This window comes from Mastomys coucha, unplaced genomic scaffold (genome assembly GCF_008632895.1).
Source record: "Mastomys coucha isolate ucsf_1 unplaced genomic scaffold, UCSF_Mcou_1 pScaffold15, whole genome shotgun sequence".
Classification (NCBI taxonomy): domain Eukaryota; kingdom Metazoa; phylum Chordata; class Mammalia; order Rodentia; family Muridae; genus Mastomys; species Mastomys coucha.
The window spans coordinates 168,354,083-168,377,182 of NW_022196897.1; the positions used below are offsets into that span (position 1 = coordinate 168,354,083).

At 44.4% G+C, this 23,100-nt stretch overlaps 1 protein-coding gene across 7 annotated transcripts in view; it reads left to right on the top strand.

Annotated features, from left to right (window-relative positions):
• Myt1 (myelin transcription factor 1) overlaps positions 1-23,100 on the top strand; it is a 68,144-nt gene that overhangs the window by 34,343 nt on the left and 10,701 nt on the right. For 5 of the 7 annotated variants that reach the window (XM_031373166.1, XM_031373163.1, XM_031373162.1 and 2 more), the window contains 14 exons: positions 691-753; positions 1,528-1,775; positions 3,096-3,983; positions 6,221-6,355; positions 6,827-6,917; positions 7,939-8,052; positions 9,932-10,146; positions 11,568-11,692; positions 12,409-12,678; positions 15,241-15,395; positions 16,206-16,268; positions 16,395-16,463; positions 20,053-20,115; positions 20,538-20,621. In XM_031373166.1, coding sequence (XP_031229026.1) covers positions 691-753; positions 1,528-1,775; positions 3,096-3,983; positions 6,221-6,355; positions 6,827-6,917; positions 7,939-8,052; positions 9,932-10,146; positions 11,568-11,692; positions 12,409-12,678; positions 15,241-15,395; positions 16,206-16,268; positions 16,395-16,463; positions 20,053-20,115; positions 20,538-20,621 — 2,583 coding nt within the window. Of the gene's footprint in view, positions 1-637; positions 754-1,527; positions 1,776-3,095; positions 3,984-6,220; positions 6,356-6,826; positions 6,918-7,938; positions 8,053-9,931; positions 10,147-11,567; positions 11,693-12,408; positions 12,679-15,240; positions 15,396-16,205; positions 16,269-16,394; positions 16,464-20,052; positions 20,116-20,537; positions 20,622-23,100 lie in introns of all 7 variants that reach the window. The other 2 variants (XM_031373168.1, XM_031373164.1) reach the window with 2 other exon arrangements.

Below are 23,100 nucleotides of genomic sequence, written 5' to 3' on the forward strand. Positions count from 1 at the left end.
TGTTGATAGCTGAAGGTGAGGAACTTCTGAGGGTCTCACTTCCATCCTCTTGTACTTACCATCTTGGAATGGGGCAGGGGTTGACCTTTTCAGTCCATCCAACCAGTTTTGTACCAGGTAGAATGGGAATCTCTCAGTGCATTGCCTCCACCGGCTTTCTTTCTTATGTGGAAGCAGAAACTAACACCAGGCTGTGAGCACTAGAACAGGGTCTTTCCTACAAGGTGTGGTTTTGGCTTGGTCTACACAGACTCCTTCCTGATTGCAGTCCAAGTCCTACTTGGTAGAAAGATAGGACATACTATAGCCCTGGAGGCTGGAACATCATAGTACCAGTGATGAACATGAAGAAATTCAAATTCTGTGCTCTGGACTTGGGTCAGACAAGCCATGAGACCCCTTTAGAGAAGGTACTTGCATCCCAAGCCCCCTGAAAGCTGGTAGAATGTCTGCTGTGGAAAAATGAACCCATCCAGTAGATGCCTTAATTTTGTACAGATCTTTAATTAAACACATTCATAAAGTTGTAACTATCTATTCATTTGTTTAAATGGACTGAATTATTTTACTACTTTTTAGCAAACTGTCAGAATCCATCTTAAGATGAGCCATTTGGAGACCCTCTTTTGCTCTTTAGGGTGAGACCCAGGTTCTGATGCCTAAGGTGCTCACTCCTGCTTTTTCCTCCAGTTGTCCTACCCCAGGATGTACTGGTTCAGGACATGTGCGGGGCAAGTACTCCAGACATCGAAGGTAAGAGGCCTGCCAATACTCTTAAAGACTCCCAGGAAGGAAGTTTGGGGTTCTCTTCTCAGATAAGTTTTCTTTTGTGGATAAAACCTTTCTGTTTTGACTGTGACTGCTGAGGCCAAGCTGACCTAACCCTTCTAAGCCCTAGCATCTTCCCACTGGTCTGTGTTCCTGTGGTGCCTTCACCAAGGTGAGCCTGGCCATGAATGTGCCATGAGGGGTGGTAGATTACATGTCCTTGGCACCTTTGCTTTTCCAGAAGGATTATTTTTGGTCTTAGGTATATTTGTATGGCAGAGCTTAAAGTAAACCTTGTGTACATAAGAGCTACATGTAAGCTACAACTGTCAGCATGGTCATTCCCTGTGGTCAGTTAGGTTTTCCAGAGGACTGTAGTGTCACATTCCTAGGTGAGTATAGGTGTGGAGATCTGAGGGAGGAGAAGAAGAAAAGAGCCAGTAAGGGAGGAAGTAGGCCGACATAAGCTTGGGGGTACATGTGGGATGGTGGTTTGGTCTGAGGAGCAGCTTAGAGAGTAGCAATCTAGGCCAGTGGGACCTGAATCTTTATTCCATTTGTGGACTTGGCTCACTGTAGTGCAATTTAAAACACAATTGGAAACTTTTAGTTGTATGTAATTAGATGTAAAAATTTAAATACATTAGCACTTGAAGCTTCCATCTGAGAATGGCTATAGAAGGAGAGACTCTTAGAATGACCTCCTGGGTTTCTCAGGGAGCTGGCCTGGCTCTTGGCACCATCCATCTTCCCTTTCAGCTTACAGAGTTGCCCTCTGGCCAAGAAGAGAAAACTGGAGGATGCTGAGACTGAGCACCTGGTATCCAAGAGGAAGTCACACCCTCTGAGGCTGGCTCTGGATGAGGGCTACCGCATGGACAGTGATGGCAGTGAGGATGCTGAAGTGAAGGACGCCTCTGTTTCAGATGAATCAGAAGGACCCCTGGAGGAGGCTGAGGCTGAGATGTCAGGACAGGAGGAGATTCATCACCCACAGACAGCTGAAGGTACTACATTGCTCTTTCTCCTTTGAATAAAGGCTGCTTAGTGTAACCCTGGAGAATTGCAGCCTGCGAGGGGGATGGGGAAGCTCAGTTCAGTGCAGAAAGCTGTCTTGAGAACAAGGAATGTCTTGTCCTGACATGTGCAGCTTCCTGAAAAAGGGGTCTGCCTAGGGTGGGGGGGTGTACTATAGTGTGTATGAACACTGTGTGCAGGGTAGAGATGGGAAAGTGGATCTGGACCTGCATCTTGCAGCCCCCATGCACTCTCAAAAGTTTGATTCTGAGGCAAGGCTCCTTGTGTGTGAGAAATAAAGACAAATAATGCATATTGTGCCCCTGTCCATGGGAAGCTCTTAGACAGAGCCCATCCTTCCTGGCCCATGAGAGTTGACTGGGCTGGATCTACTTTGTTCTCAGACACCAAGGGCAGGTACTGATGAAATACCTCTGTTCAGGATGAATCAGGACTCTGAAGATGGGCTGCTCATAGAAACCAAGAGATGAAAGAAGGCATCTGAGAGTCTGCTGACTTCCCAACTTTCTGGGATCAGCTGACTTTAAGTGGTTGAGGCAGAGTTTTACCATATTTTTGAAGCAATCTATGCTGAGCCCTCACTGATTTCCTTCTTGGGACTCAAGTGAATGCATGGTCCATTGAATAAAGCAAATTTGTGTTCCATGTAGAAAAAAATCCACAACTCACCTGCCTCTATGATAGGGCTGGCTACTACTGTTGCTAAGAATACTGGTTTATGTGTTCCACAGGACCAGCATGTAGTAAGATCTGTTCCTATGTTTAAAAGTTTTAAAATCATGTCCTGTCAAAATATAAGTGATTTTCAATTATAAAATGATTTTTCATCTGATTTTTTTCTTTAAGTTCCACTATATAAAATGCAGATCTATCTGATTTGAGAAAATAAATGATGGAATAGGAATATGAACTGAAAAATATCGCCGGGTGGTGGTGGCGCACACCTTTAATCCCAGCACTTGGGAGGCAGAGGCAGGCGGATTTCTGAATTCAAGGCCAGCCTGGTCTACAGAGTGAGTTCCAGGACAGCCAAGGCTACACAGAGAAAACCTGTCTCGAACCCCCCCCCCCCAAAATATATATCAAAGTAATATAGCTAAGATTAATTCTCTCTTAGTTTTTGAAGGCTGACAGGATGGCTTACATTTTATTTCCATGTTTTCTGGGCTACAGTGTTGAGGGTGGGCAGGTGGGGATAGGTGAAGAGTTGGCTACTGTTGAGAGCAGAGACCTGGAAACATTCCCCCATGCTATCTTCAAGGCCCCATGGTGTTTCTTGTTTTATACAGGAAAAAGCCTCATCAAGCCCCATTTTGGCTCCAACCTCACAAGCAGCCCTTCTGGCTTCTCCAAGAGCAGCTACAGTAGCTACCAGGGGATCATTGCAACTTCCCTCCTAAATCTGGGCCAAATTGCTGGAGAGACCCTTGTGAAGGAGGATTCAGTCTCAGTAGCTAAGTTGGGTCCCACTGTTGTTCATCAGCTTCAGGATGAGTCTGTAATGGGGGTCAACAGTGATGAGGGTGAAAAGGACCTCTTTATACAGCCGGAAGATGTGGAGGAGGTCATTGAAGTCACCAGTGAACGTTCCCAGGAGCCATGCCACCAGTCTCTGAAAGATATGGTTAGTGAAGAGTCAACCAAGCAGAAAGGAGTCCTAGGTCATGAGGAGGAGGGAGAGGAGGAAGAAGATGAAGAAGAGGAGGAGGAAGAAGAGGAGGGAGAGGAAGGAGAGGAGGAAGAGGAAGAGGAGGATGAGGAAGAAGAGGAGGAAGAGGAAGAGGAAGAGGAGGAGGAGGAAGCAGCTCAAAATGTCATCTTTGGGGAAGACACCTCCCATACCTCTGTCCAGAAGGCTTCTCATGAGTTCCGAGGCCCAGAGCTATCCAGTCCTAAACCTGAGTACTCAGTCATTGTGGAGGTTCGCTCTGATGATGACAAGGATGAGGATTCACACTCCCAGAAGTCAGCAGTCACAGATGAATCAGAAATGTATGACATGATGACCCGTGGGAATCTGGGCCTTCTGGAGCAGGCCATTGCCCTGAAGGCTGAGCAGGTGCGAGCGGTCTGTGAGTCTGGCTGCCCACCTGCTGAGCAGGGCCATCTGGGCCCAGGAGAACCAGGGAAAATGGCAAAGCCCCTAGACGTGGTGAGGAAGAGCTGCTACAGCAAAGGTAGGCTAAAGTGGCCTGCTCTGATCATCCACCCTGTTATCCCATTAGCAGGAACACCACCTCTACTGAGAGTGCAGATGGAGGCTGGGGAGAAATATACCTTATGACTCCTTGTAGACTGGAATGGGAGGAAAATTGAAAAGCGCTTGAGGACAAATCACCCTAGAACTTGTGTCAAAAAATTGAGGACATGAACTCGTACTGTTTTGTGTATGGTGATCTGTAGAGACATATGGAGCTGAGATATGTGAGAAGGGGCTAGGTCGGGGAGAGAAAGGAAGGCAGGAGGGTGGATAACCCAGTTACTATGCCACTTAGTCATAATCTTGTCACCTGGCCTAAACCTGTAGCAGAGATTGTCCAGTGACAGAACCTGATATTTGATGACTTTAACCCTTGAAAACTGCTTTTTTAAGGCCATATTTGATCATCCTCAGCACTTTCTCCATGGAGTTGTGACCTCCAAGCTGACTTGAGTCATCTCTCCCTTGCTCCTCTGGATGTTACAACCTGTTGCTAGCTCTGCATTCTCCTTGGATTTGTCACTAAAGTCTGAATTTATGGGCAGAATCAGCTAGCTTCACTGAGTAGCTGATGTCTAGAAGAGGGCAGGAAAGCTGGGCTAGTGTAAGGGATTTATCTGGATTGATATAGGAGAGAGGCTGGAAACTGAAGTCAGATCTAAGGATGGACTTTGAGCAAATGTTATGGCCATAGTTATAGCATAGACACCAAATTTGTAGGGCAGGCTGGCCATATATTGCTTGCAATCTGCTCTTCTCAAGTGTCTCCTTGCCTCAGAGCAGGGGCATGGAGCTTCTTCCCAGGAGAGTCATCCCTACAACGCAAGAAGGCCAGGCCTTAGATAGGTCAGCTTTGAGTTACCCTTGCTTTCCCTAGACCTGATACCTCTACTCTAAGATCAGGGAACTGTCCTGACTTCAGTTATCTATTTCCCTGTCCCAGGCAAAACTTTCTTCTCTGGATCAAACTCTGGGCCCTTCTTCAGCTTGGTGTTCCAGGAAGGGTTAGGTGATGCTAGGGAGGGAGAAGTAAGAGAGAGAGAGAAAGAGAGAGAGAGAGAGAGAGAGAGAGAGAGAGAGAGAGAGAGAGAGAGAGAGAGAGAGAGAGAGAACACTGGAGTCAAGAACTGAGAAGGTAGGGAATATGTGGGGAGCCCTGAAAGGTACATGTGGGTCATGGGAAGACATAAGAAATTTATAGGAGTAAGAATTCAGTAGGAGTTTGGTGAGACATGAAGACACACTTTTTGATAATACTCATGACTGTGAAGTAAGATCAGAGGACAGATTGATTGGGAACATGTTTTCTGGGTGAAGACATGGAGGGTGGCTCTTGAGGTGATACCCTTAAGGTTAAGTCAGACTAGGGTAACCATTTGAGGGTATGTAGGTTGATGGTGAGACAGATTTAGAATAGGTGTAGGAGCTTGAGTTTGTCAGACTTTGGGTCCTTAGAAGAAAGAAGGTTTTGATGGAACACTGAATGCCTGATATCACCAAGCCTAGATATTTGAAAAACTTTCACCTTTGGATAAATGTTAGGGGCCAGGTACAATTCAGGGTTAGAAGTACAGGATACAACATGCACATATTGACATGTGGAGGGACATACAGCAAGACTTTTGGGGCTCAGGCAGGTATTTGGCATGGATTTGAGTCCCTTAGCAGATCACCACTTGCCTGGAGTAGTAGAAATCTGACTCCCTACACATTTGAACTTGAAGAGACTGAGTAGGCCTACTTCCCTCTGCTGGATTTCTGAGCTTGGCTCGGGCATGGCCTATCAAAAAGAAGTTTCTCTGAGACATCATGAGGACCCCCATTTTCTTCTGATCTCCACACTTAGTAGTCAACACGTGCCTGTAGAGGTGAGGTTGGCAACTGAAATTTGGAGTTTAATTTTATTAAGGATATAGATTTATTAGGTCATATAATCTATGTTTTCCTCATTTTATCAAGTCTCAAAGATACCTTTTCTCAGGGGTGTTGATAGAAACTTTACCTGCAAGGCTTACACAGTGCCTACACTCTAGCTACTGTCCGTCCTTCTATATGGGGTGGAAAGGACATTCCCTGGGCTTTGGAGCACTTTTCTGGAGTTGCCTCACTGTCAGCTTCTGTCTTTCTTGGATCAGTAAAAGTGGAGACAAGAACTGTTCCTACCTCTCACTTCCCAGTCTCCTGGCTTTGCATAATATGTCCTATGTGTTTTAGATCCTTCCAGGGTGGAGAAGCGTGAAATCAAGTGTCCGACACCTGGCTGTGATGGCACTGGCCATGTTACTGGGTTGTACCCTCATCACCGCAGCCTGTCTGGCTGTCCCCATAAGGATAGAATCCCTCCAGAGAGTGAGTAGCTTCATGTAGGGTTATCCCAGAGATTAAGGTTTAGAGTTTTGTGGTATAAGGCAGGGAACACTCTTCTGAAGGGTCTACCTATAGATACAAGTCTAAGTCAAATATAAATTGTGGGAGGGGATGTCTGTATTCACTGAGCTGGGCAGGTGGAGGCCTTGACACAGTTGCCTCTTGTTTGAAAAGCTTAAGATTGGATATCTGTTTTTATTCTTAGGCTAGAAGCAGAAATTATGAAAATTAAGTTCAGAGCTGTGACTCAAAAAGAAACAGTCTAGTTTCTTCTGTGGGAGGCAGGGTCCAAGTGGGAAGGACATGCTTGGCTGAGCTCATTAGGCTCAGAGTGCCATGGCACTCTGCTTACACAGCTGCAGCCTTTATACAGGACGCCTGAACTTTCCTTGGGCTGTTCTCCATTATAGCCATGCCTGCTCTCATTATTTGTTCTCTCTGATTCTCTTACAGTCTTGGCCATGCATGAAAATGTACTGAAGTGCCCTACTCCTGGCTGCACTGGCCAAGGCCATGTGAACAGCAACCGCAATACTCACAGAAGGTAGTGAATTGAGCTGAGACATGGTAGGAAATTAGGGCTGGGCCTGTAGTATATGTCCCCACCTGAGCCTTGAGCCTTTATCTGGGACAGGTTCTGGACAGACATAAAGCTTCCTGCTTTGGCAGGTGTCAGCTGAAGAGCTGGCCATTCTCTGGTGTTGCTGCAAGTGCCCTGTGAACTGAGGTGATCATATGAGAAATTTGATACTGCTGTGATGAAAGAAAGCAGAGAATTTGTGTTTTCAGAAAACCTCTGCATATTAGCTCTTGCTCATGGGTAGAAGGAAAAACTTGGATGTGAGCAGGAATGCCTAGAGTAACTCTGAGTGGGTGATGAGATCAAATGGACATGGGGATTCTGGGCTACTGGACAGATTTATTTGTTGGCTCATCTTATCCAAGAAGGGACCATACCCCACCAAGAGTGTTACAAGCTTGACAGGGTCTATCTGGGCCATAGTAGTTATGTGCTTTGGAAAGAATATCTAGACTTTAGAGGTCAATTTGTTGGAAAAGAAGCTGGATTCCTTATCCAGGAGCTGGAAGCTGAGCTCATAGTAGATCCTGAGGAGGGTCAGTGAACTCCAGAGGCAGTACACAAGTTGTAGTCTGAACATAGCCTTTGGTTTGCCTGAGTTATCCAATAGAACATGATGTAGAGATAATACTAGAATCTAGCCCAGGCCTTTGAAAAGGGAGAGATGGGAGAAGAAGACTGAGTCTGGCAGCTATCCATGTAGAAGAATCCTTTGTCCACAGTTTGTAGAGCTTTAGAGTATATTTCATTTTCGGTGAATTAACCCAAATAGAAATGGCCTGAGAAGTTTGTTCTCTGTGGTTGAGGACATGGATGGAGGAATAATCTGTCCTGTGGGAATGACAGGTGTGTTACTGACCCTGGGCTTTATACACTTAGAACTCTTGTATCTGAATGGTGTTTCTCCCAGGACCACATATTTGGCAACCTGAGATAGACATACCTTGGAGAAAGGCTCAGATGTCTCTCCTTTTCTTTCCTCTAGTTTATCTGGATGTCCCATTGCTGCTGCTGAAAAATTAGCCAAATCTCATGAGAAGCAGCAATTGCAGACAGGAGATCCTCCCAAAAATAATTCCAATTCAGATCGGATCCTCAGGTGGGTGAGATGAGAAGTACTTTCTAAATATCTTCAGGGACTTCAATGTTATGGCTATGTGGTATGCGTATGCTTCTTGGCACACAAGACATCTCTTACACTCAAAGCGCCTCATCCAAGGTGCGAACAGCTGCCTATTCTTAGCCACAGTGTGTTCTGCCCTTCTTTCTCCTAAGACATCTGATACAGTCAGGAAAATTATTCAGGGGCAGTGTGTAGAGATAGCAGACTGCACCAGTTGAGGGCCTTACTCTACAGGGAGCACCTTGTTGTCCTTATGTCTCCCACATCAAGATAGAGCCTATTCTGGGGCAGAGGAAAGGAGGGCAGAGGACTTGCTCTTCTGAATGCTGCCTCCTGTGGATATTAAGCATTTGAAACAGCAGCCTGCATAGGTACCTGTAGGGGTATGCATGTCTGCATGCTCTTTATATGTGGTACACCCATATGGATAAGTTTACAAATGTGTGTGCATGCTATCATTGAGGGGCCTTCTGACAGAATAACCAGGACAAATTTGCCTAGTGCCTCTCCATACAGGTAACCTTGGAAAGTAAGTGTTATAAATAAAGTCAGAAGCTTGGGCTCATGTCCAAGACACTCTTCCTGGATGGCCTGCCATAAAATACTTATTTGAGGTCAACTATAGTCCCCTTCTGGGGCTGGAGGTTCATTCAAGTCACTGACTGAGAGTATAATGTCACTTTTGATCTTCACTCAGAGGATACACAGCTCTTCATTTCCCTGAGAATATAGAACTCACAACTCCTTCTCCCTGGTTCTTAGACTCCTGTTCCATGTTTCTCTTCTCACATGCAGAGTGAGAGACAGGACCATGTACTCAGCAAAGTCAATCACTGCCTGACATGGCACTATTGCCTCCTTGTAGGACCCCTGATCTCTACCTTCCTTCTTGGCTACTTTCCTTGGAAGTGGCATACCCTGGTCATTTCCTGGCCAACTCCAAAGTGACTCTCAGTAGGTGTGTTACCACAAAACACAGATTAGGGGTGTAGAGACTTATTTTCCTGTTATGTGGAGTACTTGTGTTCCATTCGTGGACACATTTGATTTTGTGGGTCCCAGGTAGCATAGTTGTCCATCTTATTTGTTCTTCCTTCCAGCTTCTTGTCAGTTGCTTATTTATCCTCTCACCAATGAATGACACTGATGTAGAGGTCAAATTAAATGTATCAGGTGGTCTTGTTCTTACAGTTTCACCAGGGGTTGTTCAGCCTAGGACTTCATTCCACCATAGAGCCCATTTTACCACTGCTGTTATGTGATCGTCACAGGACCTTGAGAATGGTCTTACAGTACTAGCCTTCTGATTCTCTCCTCAGCCACATTTAAGTTTCTCAGATGTCCTCACCATCATTTCCAAGTACCACTGATCACTGAAGTCATTGCTTATTACTGATCAGAACAAGGAGAGCTGGGGCATTTGCTGGAGCTCTCTTCTTTCTTTCATTTCCCCTCCACCTCTGAGCTTCCTGTTCAGAAACCCACTGATTGTGTAGCTGAGCTCTTGGAACTCTTACATTTTGGAGGAAGTTCAGGCTTGCTCCTTTGGCATACTACTAGCATAAGAACATGTTATTATTTCTTTCAGGTTCTATAGTTTTCTCCTTATAGGCAATTATTTATACTGATTATGGGCCTATCCCAGGGTCCCTTAATTCTGGGAGGCAGAATTTTGACCAAACATTAGGGACAGGGTTTTGGGGTGTGTGTGTGTATTTCCCTGGATTTTCTTTATCACCTAGATGCATGAAGACCTGGCTTGGGCCATTGGAGGATCACGGGGGCGGGGGGAGAGGTAGCATGGGGTCTTTGAGTCCCAACCTTACAGACTCTGCATCTCTGTCTCATACCCCAGGCCCATGTGTTTTGTGAAGCAGCTTGAGGTTCCTCCTTATGGGAGCTACCGACCCAATGTGGCTCCCACCACACCCAGAGCCAACTTGGCCAAGGAGCTGGAGAAGTTCTCCAAAGTCACCTTTGACTACGCAAGTTTTGATGCTCAGGTTTTTGGCAAACGTATGCTTGCCCCAAAGATTCAGACCAGCGAAACCTCACCCAAAGCCTTCCAATGTAAGTTGAGGAGAATTGTTTAATGTCTCTTCTTTCACATTGCTCCTGAGAGGGACAGTGGGGGAGGGATTCTCTTGGGAGCTATGAGGGGCAGGGTGTCAGTCTGAGTCCTCTCTCTCTCTCTCTCTCTCTCTCTCTCTCTCTCTCTCTCTCTCTCTCTCTCTCTCTTCAGCTGCTCCAGTGGGCCAGTTGTGGCATCCTTAGGGTCTGCATCTTACCCATGCTCACTTTAAGCCTTTATGTGTTTTCTAATTATTTGTGAAGAAAATCCTGGGTCTGTTATGGGTGTGTATGTACAGAGGCTTAAGAATCACTTCACTGATGTGGTTTGCCCTGGGGTGTCCACTTCCAGCATCACTTTTAAGGAGAGTCCAACAGGACAGGATGGTACCATGGCAGGAAGCTTCTTGGTTTCCTGGGGACCATCTTACTGGAAATGGTATTTTCTGTGACATTACCAGTACATTTTAAAGGCAATTATACTGACAAAAATAATTCTTGGAATAATCATCCATGCCTTTTCTTGCCATTTACTGCACTTCTTTGTGGTTAGCCTTTGAAATGCGTGCAAGATGGAAATGTACCCAGTGCACTGGAAGGTCCAGAGATCTCCTAGCTGATCTTGTCAGCTCCAGATGGCAAGGACAAGTTTCTAACTTGTTAGGATTACAGTTCTTAGGATTAGTAGCCTCTGGGATGATTTTTTTCTGAACACCAGCAGACTCTGCTGGCCATTCTCAAGTGTCTCCAAGCACATGCACTTGCTTAGAAGCTGTGCCAGCATTGCTGGGAAGGGGCTCAAAATCAGTTTTCCACTTGTCTGAATCTTTCTGGAAATAATGGTGGTTTCTTGCTTACCCACAATATCACTTCTGAGGGTGATTTTAAAACTGCAGCATAATTACTAGAAAAAAATAACATTATACCTTTATTTATGGTATCCCACTTATGGTAGTGTTGCTTTATTAAGGAAGCAATAATTATTGGAGACATAAAGTCAGTGAAAGCATAGCAATATCTTTTAATAGGATAAAAATTTCCAGGTGTGTTTATCCCAAATATGTATCCTATTTACAGAATTATAGAATCAAAGTATTTGTTGGTGAGCATGTTTTTTTTTCCTGTTGTTTGTTTGAAGTTATCAAGTCTGTTAGAGTATATTTCTAGAGTTTTCTTATTTCTGCCAAAATTTCTGACCAAAGGGTGAGAAATGAGATGCCTTTTCAGTGCTGGAGACAAGAACAGTAGAAGTGTGTGATATGCCTTGACCCCTAGCTCTCTCCCCATTTGTCTGCTGTTTCTAAGTCTATGTTAGTCTAGACTTTTCCCTTTTTAGCATCCAGCCTTTACCAAAGTCACCTCCTCCAGGTGCAGTCTCATCTTCCAGTGGTTTTATAAGAATACTTTATCTTCTTCTGTAGGCTTCGATTACTCTCATGATGCTGAGGCTGCACACATGGCTGCCACAGCCATCCTGAACCTTTCCACTCGATGTTGGGAGATGCCAGAGAACCTCAGCACAAAGCCACAGGACCTCCCTAGCAAGGTAAGCATACAATCCTGAAACCCTCTGGGGAGGGAAGAATGGGTAAAGTTTATTCTGAGAAAAGTACAGTAAGGCTATGGATGGTGCCAAGAGCAACTGGAAACTAGATGATGTTTATTTTAAAATACTTATGTTTTATTTATGTGCACACGACTGTGTCTGCATGTGTGCAGGTGCTCAGAGCCAGAGGGCATCAGATACCCTGGAACTGGAGTTTAGGCTATAGTGAGATGCTTGATATAAGTGCTGGAAACTGAATTAAACATGTTCCTCCAAAAGACTAATACATGCTTTTAACAGCTGAGACATCTTTCTAACCCTTAGCTGATATTTTTTATTACATTTGACCATCTGGAAATGGCTCAGATAACCCAAAAGGATAGGTGAATAGCCATGAAAAGAGTTTTTGTGCTGTGAAAGTCAAGGTCAGGCTTATACCATGTTCCCATATGCTTTTCTGGAAGTTAGTAGTGACTGACATGTCTTGTGGTCAAGAACATGTTTTCACTAAAGTTTGCAGTGGTCTCAAGGGGCTGGCTTCCTAATCTGTAGGAGAAAGGGGTTGCAGGGCTTCTTCACATAAGGTTAGGATGTGGTGCTGATTCTTTCCTCTAAGCGGGCCATTGATTGCTTCCTTCTACAAGTGTTGTGACCAGAAAACACTTTCAGGAAGTGGCTCAGTTTGCTAACCCCATTCTTAACCTTCATATTTGCAGGCTGTGGACATTGAGGTAGATGAAAATGGAACTCTGGACTTGAGCATGCATAAACATCGAAAGCGGGAAAACACTTTTCCCAGCAGTAGCAGCTGTAGTAGCAGCCCTGGTGTCAAGTCTCCTGATGTCTCTCAGCGTCAGAGCAGTACCAGTGCCCCCAGCAGCTCTATGACCTCACCCCAGTCCAGCCAGGCCTCTCGCCAGGATGAGTGGGATCGTCCTTTAGACTACACCAAACCTAGTCGACTTCGAGAGGAAGAGCCTGAGGAGGTGGGTGCCAGGGCCCCTATATGTATCCTGAGTGTGTAGGCTCTCAGCTGCTTTCACCTGAGAGCTGTGAACACTGCTTGCTTCTTAGATATCATTTCCTAAGAGGTTTATGTAGAGTCTTCAAGGTGTGTCTCTTTTCATACAGGATTCTCCATCTTCCGGGCATCCAAAACTCAGGTCACAGCCTGCAGCAAAGGTTTCTCCTGTATTGTTACACTCAGTCTTGTTCCATAAAGAGAGTGGGTCTTCTCACCTTAACAGAATTTAGTGGGTAGCAACAATGTAGATTTTCCAAAGAGGAGAGGGATGTTTTATATCTCCCAGGGATGATTTGGGAAAAGCTTGTTTTCTTGAGCCTTCCATCAATAGCTCCCCAGGCTGCTTTGCACCCCTCCCCCAACATATTCCATCAGACACAGTTGCTGTCCAGACAGTGGCTTGATGACTGGTTCCTTGGACCAAGAGCAGTAAGTAACTTCTGACACAGGGGTCTCGGCATGAGATCCTTGTGGTGGGCAAAGACCCGAGTACCCAAGACGACTACTAAATGGGAAGAGAGGCAATAACTTGACATCAGAGTCTAAGCTGGAGCATTCCCTTTCCTATTGTTCTACACACCTGAGTATAAAATGTATGAGTTTCTCTACCCTATTAAAATGCTTCCTAAGAAACAGAGTCTGGAAAGCCAGTGTGAGACTAGCAGTCTCCACCTTCTAGAGGGAATATCTGGAGGGAGTTGGGCCATATACCTCTAGGAGGTGGGTGAGGTAGGCCAGTCCCACCCAAATCTACTTGTCTATAAGTTAGTTCCTCTTTCAAACCCAATTTTTAGAGGGATAGACTGGGTCTAGGTACCACAGCATAATTAACAGCTCCCTGGATTATCTTGGGTTAGAAGAGTCCTGGGGTAAGCCCTCACAGAAAGGAAGTGCACATAGAGCCATATCTATTTGAATCTGTAGAAGTTGGTTCCTTCTTGCACCAGGCAGGAGCCCTAGTAGAGGTTTGGGTGCCCTCTGTGTAGTGTCTTTACTATTTTCTCTCATTCTTGGGCCTAGAAACTTACATGCTTCATGCTTTAATCCCAGGGTTAAGTTGTTTACTGGTCTCCTGTGACTTCTCAACTTATTTATTGGGCTTGGGTTGGTGGATGTCTTGGGATCCTTCCTCCTCTTTTCATTAACCCTATTTCAGCTCTGATCTTGTTATTTTTTTTTTTTAAGATTTACTTATTTTATTTATATGAGTACACTGTAGCTGTCTTCAGATACACCAAAAGAGGGCATCAGATCCCATTACAGATGGTTGTGAGCCACCATGTGGTTGCTGGGAATTGAACTTAGCACCTCTGGAAGAGCAATCTTAACCACTGAGCTATCTCTCCAGTCCAGCTCTGGTCTTTTTATTCCATTTCCTTAGCATATCTTCTTGCAGCATCATTGTCTCCCCAGAAATGATCTACAATTTTCAGTGGGATCTCTGTTAGAGGTCCCGAGGTCCTCTTGTTGAGGCCTTCTCCATGCTTTTCCTACAGACTTCACCAAGTTTTCCCAAACCTTCCTTCTTCTTACCCTTCCTAGTCATATTTCATGCCCCCAAAGCTCTTAGATTAGGCCTTTTCCATTCCTCTCCCTCTGCTCTGTGTTCCTCACTCAGACCCTCCCATCAGGCCTTCCCAGTGGCTCAACAGTTTTGACAGCAATTGTCCTGATATTATGGGCACTCTCAGCTCCTGTTATGGGGCCTCTGCTTCCTGGCGTCACTGACCCTCAACACTTCTCTTAAGGGTGTCTTTCTTGAGGACCTTGGTCCAAATGCTTAGACAAACAAATCACTATCCTAGAGCTTTGTTTAATGACAAGAATCATAATAGCTACTACAGTCAGGTTCCCCAGAGCTGTTCGGTGTGCTGCAGCTTCATGGGTTTCTTTTATTTAAGTGTTGCAACTTTTCAGATGCAGTACCTAAATAACCTGTTGAAACCCACATAGCAAGTTGGTACATTTCTGGAACCTAAAGTCTTGTGTACCTGCCTTGCTAGAAGCTGTTATTCTAAGGCTGTAGGAACCCCTGGCTTTCAATGGAAGAGCTGTTGTTCCTCACTCCAGGTGCCACACCCCTGAGACTATGGGTAGTAAGAAAAAACTCCCAGGCCTAGAGATCAGTTAGTGGTGTTTGTTAAGTGTCTGATCTAATCAAGGCATCCTGTTGTGCACCAAGGATTTCAGGCTCATTATGATTATCATTAGGCTACTAGTACGTTATCCAAACCAGCTTTGAAATACCTCAGCAATCTTATTTAGTGCTTCCTGATAGTTGAGCCCTAAAGAGTACTGCTCCTGGGTGTCCATTCTGTGGTAATTTGGTGGAGGTGGGCCAAGGCTGAGTGTCCTGACTTTCATAGTGTGGTCTTCTATCTTGGGGTTGCTAAGTCTTTCTCCTTCTTTCATAAGGTAAAATATCTTGTGAGTACTACAGAAAGGTCCCTCTTTGTTTCTCACTAGGTTGGACATATGACTTCTTTGCCAGTTGTTAAAACATTCCCTGCCTTTTTTTCTTCAGTCAGAGCCAGCAGCACACTCTTTTGCTTCTTCTGAAGCAGATGATCAGGAGGTGTCAGAAGAGAACTTTGAGGAGCGAAAGTATCCAGGGGAAGTCACTCTAACCAACTTTAAGTTGAAGTTTCTTTCCAAGGACATAAAGAAGGAGCTTCTCACGTAAGTGATGACTTGGCAGACTGGCTTCCCAGGGAAAGCAGACCTGGTCCCAGAACTCAGCAACTACCTAGATCCAGTTAGTTCACAGTGATTTCAGTTTTCTTTCAGCTTTGCACTGAGCTGGTTATGAACATTATCCTCTGAAGGCAATTAAGAACCAGGAATTGTGGGCTCCTCTGGTCCAGACCACAATCCAGAACAGAACAGGGCAAGATGAGTATTGTAGTCATGGGCAGAGAGGTTCAGACAGCAGCCCTCAGCTCTGGGAGCTGCTGGACCTCAGGGTGGAACAGGTAGTGTCTTTCATTAACCTCTACTGCCACATGTCCTCTAAAACACTAAGAAGAGCTATGCATAGCACCTTTTCCACTATTTATCTAAACTCTCACCTGTGTTCAGAGCTAAATTTTATGGAGGATATAGGGATCCTCCCTTCCTTATACCGTACACCACTATTTTCTTTCTACCTTGGTACCAGGCCTTCCCAGGCTGGCTGGGTCTGTGTTCTCATTCTCAGAGAAAATTGTGCTGCTTAGGAACTGGAGAAGGGAGGAGTACTCCATCTATATGTCCATGAGCACAAATATCTACACATAGCATGCATATGTACACACAACACTCATGCTTTAGAGGCATCCTAACGTCAAATTCTTTTTCATTCTTGAGTTAAGTTGTGTAGGAGAAATTTCCAGTCCCAAAAGTGAGAGCTGTGATCTGAGGATGGCCACCTGCTTTTAAATGACTTGTTCTGGGGGAAGGCCTATAGGTGTGCATGGTTCTCTGTTCTGACGCTCTTTTTCCTTTGTCCAGCTGTCCAACCCCCGGCTGTGACGGCAGTGGCCATATCACCGGGAACTATGCCTCCCATCGCAGGTTCGTGCCCTGCTCCTCTGGTCTGGCTCCAGTGCTTTGTGTATGTGTGTGTAGGGGGAAGGGTTCCTCCTCATCTCCTCTGCTCCCCTCTATGGCTCACCCCATATCCCATCTCTTCTCTTTCAGCCTCTCTGGTTGCCCTCTTGCTGACAAGAGCCTCAGAAACCTCATGGCTGCCCACTCTGCTGACCTCAAGTATGTTTGCGCTCACTGAATGCCTATCTCTTGGGCAGCTCCCTAGCTTTGCTCTCTCCTTTATGAGGCTCCTATCAAGTCAGCCTTCTCTAAGATACCATCCCAGGCTTGCTCTGCTTTCCTGGGATGGGGAAGAGGAGCAGGGCTTGAAAGGGCTGATTCTGCTTGGCTGGGCTGTCCTTTCACCTGTGACTCCAGCTTTGAGCAATCTGAACCTCTGAGCACTGTCTATCTCACTTGTTGGAGTAGAGCTCCTTCTTTCCCCAGCTACTCCCAAGGACTCTGACAGAGCTGCCGGGCCTGCTTTTCCTATTACTACTCTAGATATTGGGAAAAAAGCTGGAACTTGGCTGTGGCTTAGTGGCTATAGGCTACGGGGCTCTTGTCAAATGAACTATCACTAAAAATACCAGAGAATGTTCCTTGCTTCCCACCTGCAATCCTGCCTTGGCTGTTCTGTTTCTCCCTGGTGCCCTCCCAGTCCTACGCAGTGCTTTTGCCTTCTCTCTGCTGGACCTCTCCCTGCTTCTGTGCCTCTCTGCCTTAACACCTATGCAGACCAGGCTCTATGGGCACCCGCAACTGTCAATTTGCCTGACAGTCCTCAGAAGAGAGGAGCAAGCACCCAGAGGTTTCCAGGCATCTGTTCTCTTGGAGCTGGAGCTGGTGCCTCCATTGTTTCTGGCTTTCATTTTCTCTGATGATCTGTGACATTATAGCCTCCATGACCCTGAGCTGTAGTTACCTTATTCAGTTGACCAGAGCTTGAGTAGAGACATTGGAAGGAGATACTCTTCTGTTGTTCAGTTCCTCACAACAGGGCCAGGGCTCTCCCTCTCACAGTCCTTTGTGATAGGGGCTGTGAGTCCAGGCAGAGTCCATGGATCTGATTTAGGACTAGACAGGTGCTGGGTACTAATGCCTTTTGGACAAGGAGCTAGAATGCTAATAGCAGACGGGACTTGAGCTGATTTACTCCAGGACAAAAATCCATGGTTTTCCAGTATCCACTCTGTTCTTCTATAATCAGCTCCATTCCTTCTGGTAGTGAATGTCAGTTGCATACCCTGTAGGCTCATATAATTACTCATTCACTCATTAACACTGTAGTTTAGTCATGAAACTCAAAGTTGGAGAACTCAGTCCTTTAGCCTCAAGGAACTGCTTCCCTCACACACATGACATCCCTCCAAATACTTTTTTATCTTTCTTGTATTCTCTCCTACCCTCATTTTTATACCGAATTCTGCTTCCTTTTAGAACTCAGGCCCTAGAGAACTCTCTATTTCAGGATATAACTATACATTCTGTGGCCCTGAAACAGGCATTCAGGGCCAACGGGAAGAAGCTTGGCTGATCCATTAGAAGATAGATCCTGGGAGGGTCTGCACCCTAAGCCTGTTTTTTAAAAAAACAAAAAACAAAACTTTAACATAAAATTTCTGTAGGTACAGAGGAGGAAAGCTTCCTTATACAGATATATATCTCAGGTGTCTATACTGCCTCCTGCGCAATTCTTGTCCCAGAGCTTTTTCTGAGTCCATTGCCTTGTTGCTGTAGACTCCAGTGTTGTCTTGGGGGAAGGTGACCATGACCTCTTTTCTACATTTCTCGATACCCTAGCACTCCTGGGATCCTTGTTTTGCCTGTGTAGACATCAGATTGTCCAAAGTAGTGCAAATGAGCTCTTTTTGTGATCTCCCTATAAATGCTAAAATACAGATATGATCTGACATGTTCTGTTTTTAAGCAAGTTTCAGGGGCATTTACTCTCCTTCTGTGTGTGATAAGGGGCTGCCTAGAGTGGCTCAGTTCACCATGGTGTAAATATACATACTACTCCATACAGCGGAGGCTTGTCAGGCTGTAAAGAGGGTTGGCAGCTTTTTTGCAGCATAGGAATGAGACATACAGAGAGAGATTTGAGGTACCACCAAGGCAGAGTCATCATTTAGGTATAAATTCTTCCTTCTCTTCAGGCAAGGCACTTAGAAGCAGATGATAGTCAGGATAGAGGCAGCTCTAATTTTTGTGGCTGCCTCCATAAGGAGTATATCAAGGAAACTCAGTCCTCTTACTATATGGGCACTATCCTCTTTAAGTGTAACTTGCAAGAAAGCTATCAAATAATGGCTTTGCAAGGAATACAGAACATTCTCCTGCATTCTAGGCACTTGTTCTTGGGAAGCCACAGACCCTCCCAAGACTCATGGGTGCTGTTGAGTATGTCTGTACCTCAGCCCTGGTGCCACTCATAGCTCAGAGGCCTAGGGTACTGTGTGGCTACTGAGTGATCACTGCTTTTTGTACTAAACCTCTGCTGGATGCTTCCTTGACATGAAGACAAGGAGCAAAATTCCTGGGCCTCAGACTGAGCTTCTTTCTACTGAAAGCAGGGAGGAATTATTCTCAGTTCTCTGTACTTCGATTTCAGGACAGTAGGGCTACCATGGTGGTAATGTAGCCCTACTACTGTAATGTACACCCACTACATGGCCTCATGAAGACTAGAGAAAGATTTGGTTGGTCAGTGGCCTGAGATCCAAAGAAGTATCCAGTACCTTACACTGTGAGGGACATGAGGAGTATGGGAAGATACCCTCAAAGGTTCTGGGGGAGGAGCAGAAATAAAGTCAGAAGTGACGCCACCTATGCCATCCTCTGGGATGCCAGACTTCTAGTTTCTGTCCTTCATATAAGCAGTTCTATATTTCAAAGGTCAGATACTGCTTGTATACAGGAAGTCAGAGGCTTCCTAGGGACTGGGTGCCATGGAACAGCACTTTGGATAACCAATACCAAATGCTCAATGCTTCCCATAGGATGGCACTGTAATTACTGGCAAGGATGCAAAGCAGCAAATCTGATGCAATAGGTCTACCTCCAATTTAGCCCCATCAATCAGCACCTGCCATGATTTTCCATTTGTGAGAAAACAACTCAAGAAAAGTCCATGTTCATATTATAATATAATTTCTACCACTGTGTGGGATATACTCATGAGACATTTTTGGATGTGTAAACCCTGACTTTTTTATTTTGTGTTTCCTATTTTATCTTTGCTTGGTCCATGTGCCCATAAAAGCTACTGGCTGAGTTCTACACTCACCAAGCAGGGATCAGGTCTGTAGTGGCCACATAGCAGGTACTCATGGGCACGTCTCTGAGTTCTCATGATTAAACATAAGGCTTAAATGTGTTCTAGATAATCATATATGACTGCAACTCAATAAAAGGTTATTCTGGAAACACACACTCTCCTTTGGATGCAGTGAACACAATGGGCTGAATCCAGTTTGTTGTCCTATGTAAAGCTAGGCTCATTCACCTACTCTTCTTGGCTTTCTGGATTTCTCTGGGAGTGACAGGGGGTCAGTACTGAGTCTCTGATATGATCCTATTAAATAACCTGTTGCTGGCAATGACAGACTAAGGTATGTGATGCTCTTTCATAAAGAGGTGCCTAAATTTGGGGTGGGTTGTTTGAGGAACCTAGAGCTTAACATTTTGATAGACTCAGTTGAGAGCTGAGCCCAAAAAGGCATATATGTCTTTATAGGCTCTGGTCATATCTTATGTTTCTCTGCAGGTGCCCCACACCTGGCTGTGATGGCTCTGGCCACATAACAGGGAACTATGCTTCACACCGGAGGTGAGTGGGTATAAGGAGAGTGGTGAAAGTTCTTACTTAGACAAAGTTCTAATGTTCTGAATAAGATATTAAAGTTGCCAACAAGTAGAGCCCATTTATATCTCTTTTGAATTGTTGGTGCTTCCAGCATTGCTCAGTTATCCCTTTGCAGTAAATCAAAAGACAAAGTGTCAGATTAGAAGCTCCTGAAGATGTTTCCCACTTTTGATTGTTCTGTTTGAAGCCCTGTTTGAAAGCTCTGTAAGAGCCAACTCTGTTCCATATGAAAGCATACCTGATGAGTCAGCTGACTGATTGATCCTTTCTTCCCTCCTTCCCACCCCCACAGGGGGCCACAGAACTTGAGGGAGTAGCGTGAGGCAGACAGTGAGGGAGCTGCTGTTCTGGGACTGAGGTGGCATGTTTTCCTCTTTCAAAACCAGTTTGTCAGGCTGCCCACGTGCCAAGAAGAGTGGACTCAAGGTGGCGCCTACCAAGGATGACAAGGAGGACCCCGAGTTGATGAAGTATGTTGAGTCATGATGGCTCCTTCATTATTTTGACAAGTTGAGATTTTTTAAAAATGTTTTAACTAAACAACAAAAACTGAAACAAATCCTTTTGAGTACAAATCTGGAATCAGCAGGAGTTGAGAGGTTTGAAGCAGGAGGATCATTGAGTTTAACCTGCCAAAGCTACATAATGAGAGCCTGTCTCAAGACCAAAACAAAATGAAACAATTTACTTTAGGCTTTTCCTCACACCTGGCCACTAAATTGATTGATGACAATCTTCATTTTTACAGAGATACTGGAACTTGACACATTGATTCCTGGATATTGATCCCAGAGTGTGTTCTCTGGGTTCAAGTTAGAGGTGCTTTGGGAATCTAAGTGTCCTACTGTCCCAAAGTGGTTCTGGGATCCCCACAGTCCTTGTAGTGTGTATTTTGTCTGACAAGAAGGTTCAGGTATAAAGTTTTGGAGGGCAGTTCATTAGGATGATATTGTATCTTTGAATATTACCTGTCTGACCATTAGCACATCTGTCTAGAACTAATGAAGGAGGGGAGTCTGGGGACTAAAGAGGATATCCTTGGTCTTTATTGATGTGTTAGAATGGCAGGTCATGTCAGAACATACCACACACCAGGCCCAAGCAGTTCCACATGTAAGAGATTTAATTGAGAGGGAGAGAGGGGGGCAGTAGCGCAGAAAGAGAGGAGGGGGAGAGAGAGAGGAAGATGGAGGAATGTTCCTCGTACATATATGGGTTGTGACGTATGGCCACAGGTAAAGGTGGGAGGTGAGCCCAATGGATTCTGGGAATATGGTGGCTGTTGCCCTAGCAACAGGTCTGTGGACCCGCCCATGCATCACCACAGGCTTTGGATACTCTGATGCTAACATTTATTTTCTCTCTTTTATAAGTTGTTTTCTTTTTCTGATTACCAGTTAGATACAGAGTGTAAATTCCCTAGCTTAACAACGAAGGGTCATTCAATGAAGTAAAAACACAAAGCTAGCATTTGGTCTTAGCTTGTTCATGTACACAGCTGAGTCAGTTCTAAGGTATGGCCTATCAGATGCTAGGGTAATTTTTTAAAAAAGTAGTTTTTACAAACAGGGCATGGTAGGGCATACCTTTAGTCCCAGTACTCTGGAAGCAGAGACAGACAAATCATCCTGGCCTGGTCGACATAGTAAATTTCAGGATAGCGAGGGCTACATGGAAAGACTTGTAGATATATAACTTTATCTTGACACTGAAATCAGCATACATAAAGGGCAATGTCAAAGCTTTTATATTTGTGTTTATTCTTCACTTAACTTTTAAAACACTATATAATTGGATATTTAAAAAAATAGTAGCAAGTAGCTTATCATCCTCATATACTTCTCTATTATAATGATACCATCTTTCCTGCTTTAGATAAAATCCATCAATTTTACCTGATGCATTTGATCAATTTCTTCCATTTCCTTCCTCTCAGGAAGGGATTTTTCTGCAAAGAGAGTTTATCAAGGGAGAGAAGGATATTTTCTGGAACTTGAAGATTAGTCATCCCTTTTCTTATGGTTGACAATAAATTGGCATGTCTTCATCTAGAACATATTTGATATGTTTCTATGCTTGGTAATTTGACAAGGATGAGAAATGATAAATATAATTTGGTTGTTAGAAGTAGATACTGGCATTCGGAAGGCATACAGTATTCCAAGCAGCTGTATGTTCATACACATGAAAAAAAATCTTATTGAGTAAAAACAATGTGGACCTTCTGACCTAAGATGATGATAATACTTCTTGCCTGTCTCTTGGTTCTTAATTCCCTTCACAATGAAATGTTATTTTCTGGCCATCTTTCATGTCTTCATCAATATAATCTCTAAAATATTCTCTCAAATCACCTTCTTCCCATTGTTCCAGTCTTTTTTCCCCTCACCATTCTATAAATCTAATAAAGTTACAGAGAGCCAACAAGTAACATTTGTTACTCTTCTTTCTCTCTATATCTTTCCCCTTCTTTCTTAAAACACATTGAAGATGTCTATTTTTTTTCTGCTAAGTGAGTATATGGGTGTTGTTGGCCCAGTTTAGGTGAAGTAAAATTACCATCTGCTTTACCGTCTTTGACTGCTTCTATTCATTTTTTCTTTTTAATATAAGTTTCCTAATTAGGAACCAGAAACAACCTTTTAAGCTTAGAGAGTTTGTTGCTTTTTTTTCCATTAGGTATCAGGGTGGTACTCCAAGGCTAGTTTCTTCTAATCCTTTTTCATTTCTTTCTTGGGGAAATTGGGTTTGACCACCAAAATATCATATTAAGAGGCTTTTTTTTTTTTTTATAAATTATTTGCTATTGCCAGTGCATGGGTGAGGGACAGAAAAGAGCTCAAAGCAATGCATCATTGTCTCACCAGGAGTTCTAGAAAGTTCCCACATCTTTTGTGGATCTAAAGTGACACAAGTTCCTGAAGCAAAAATACAGTTGACTATTTCCAT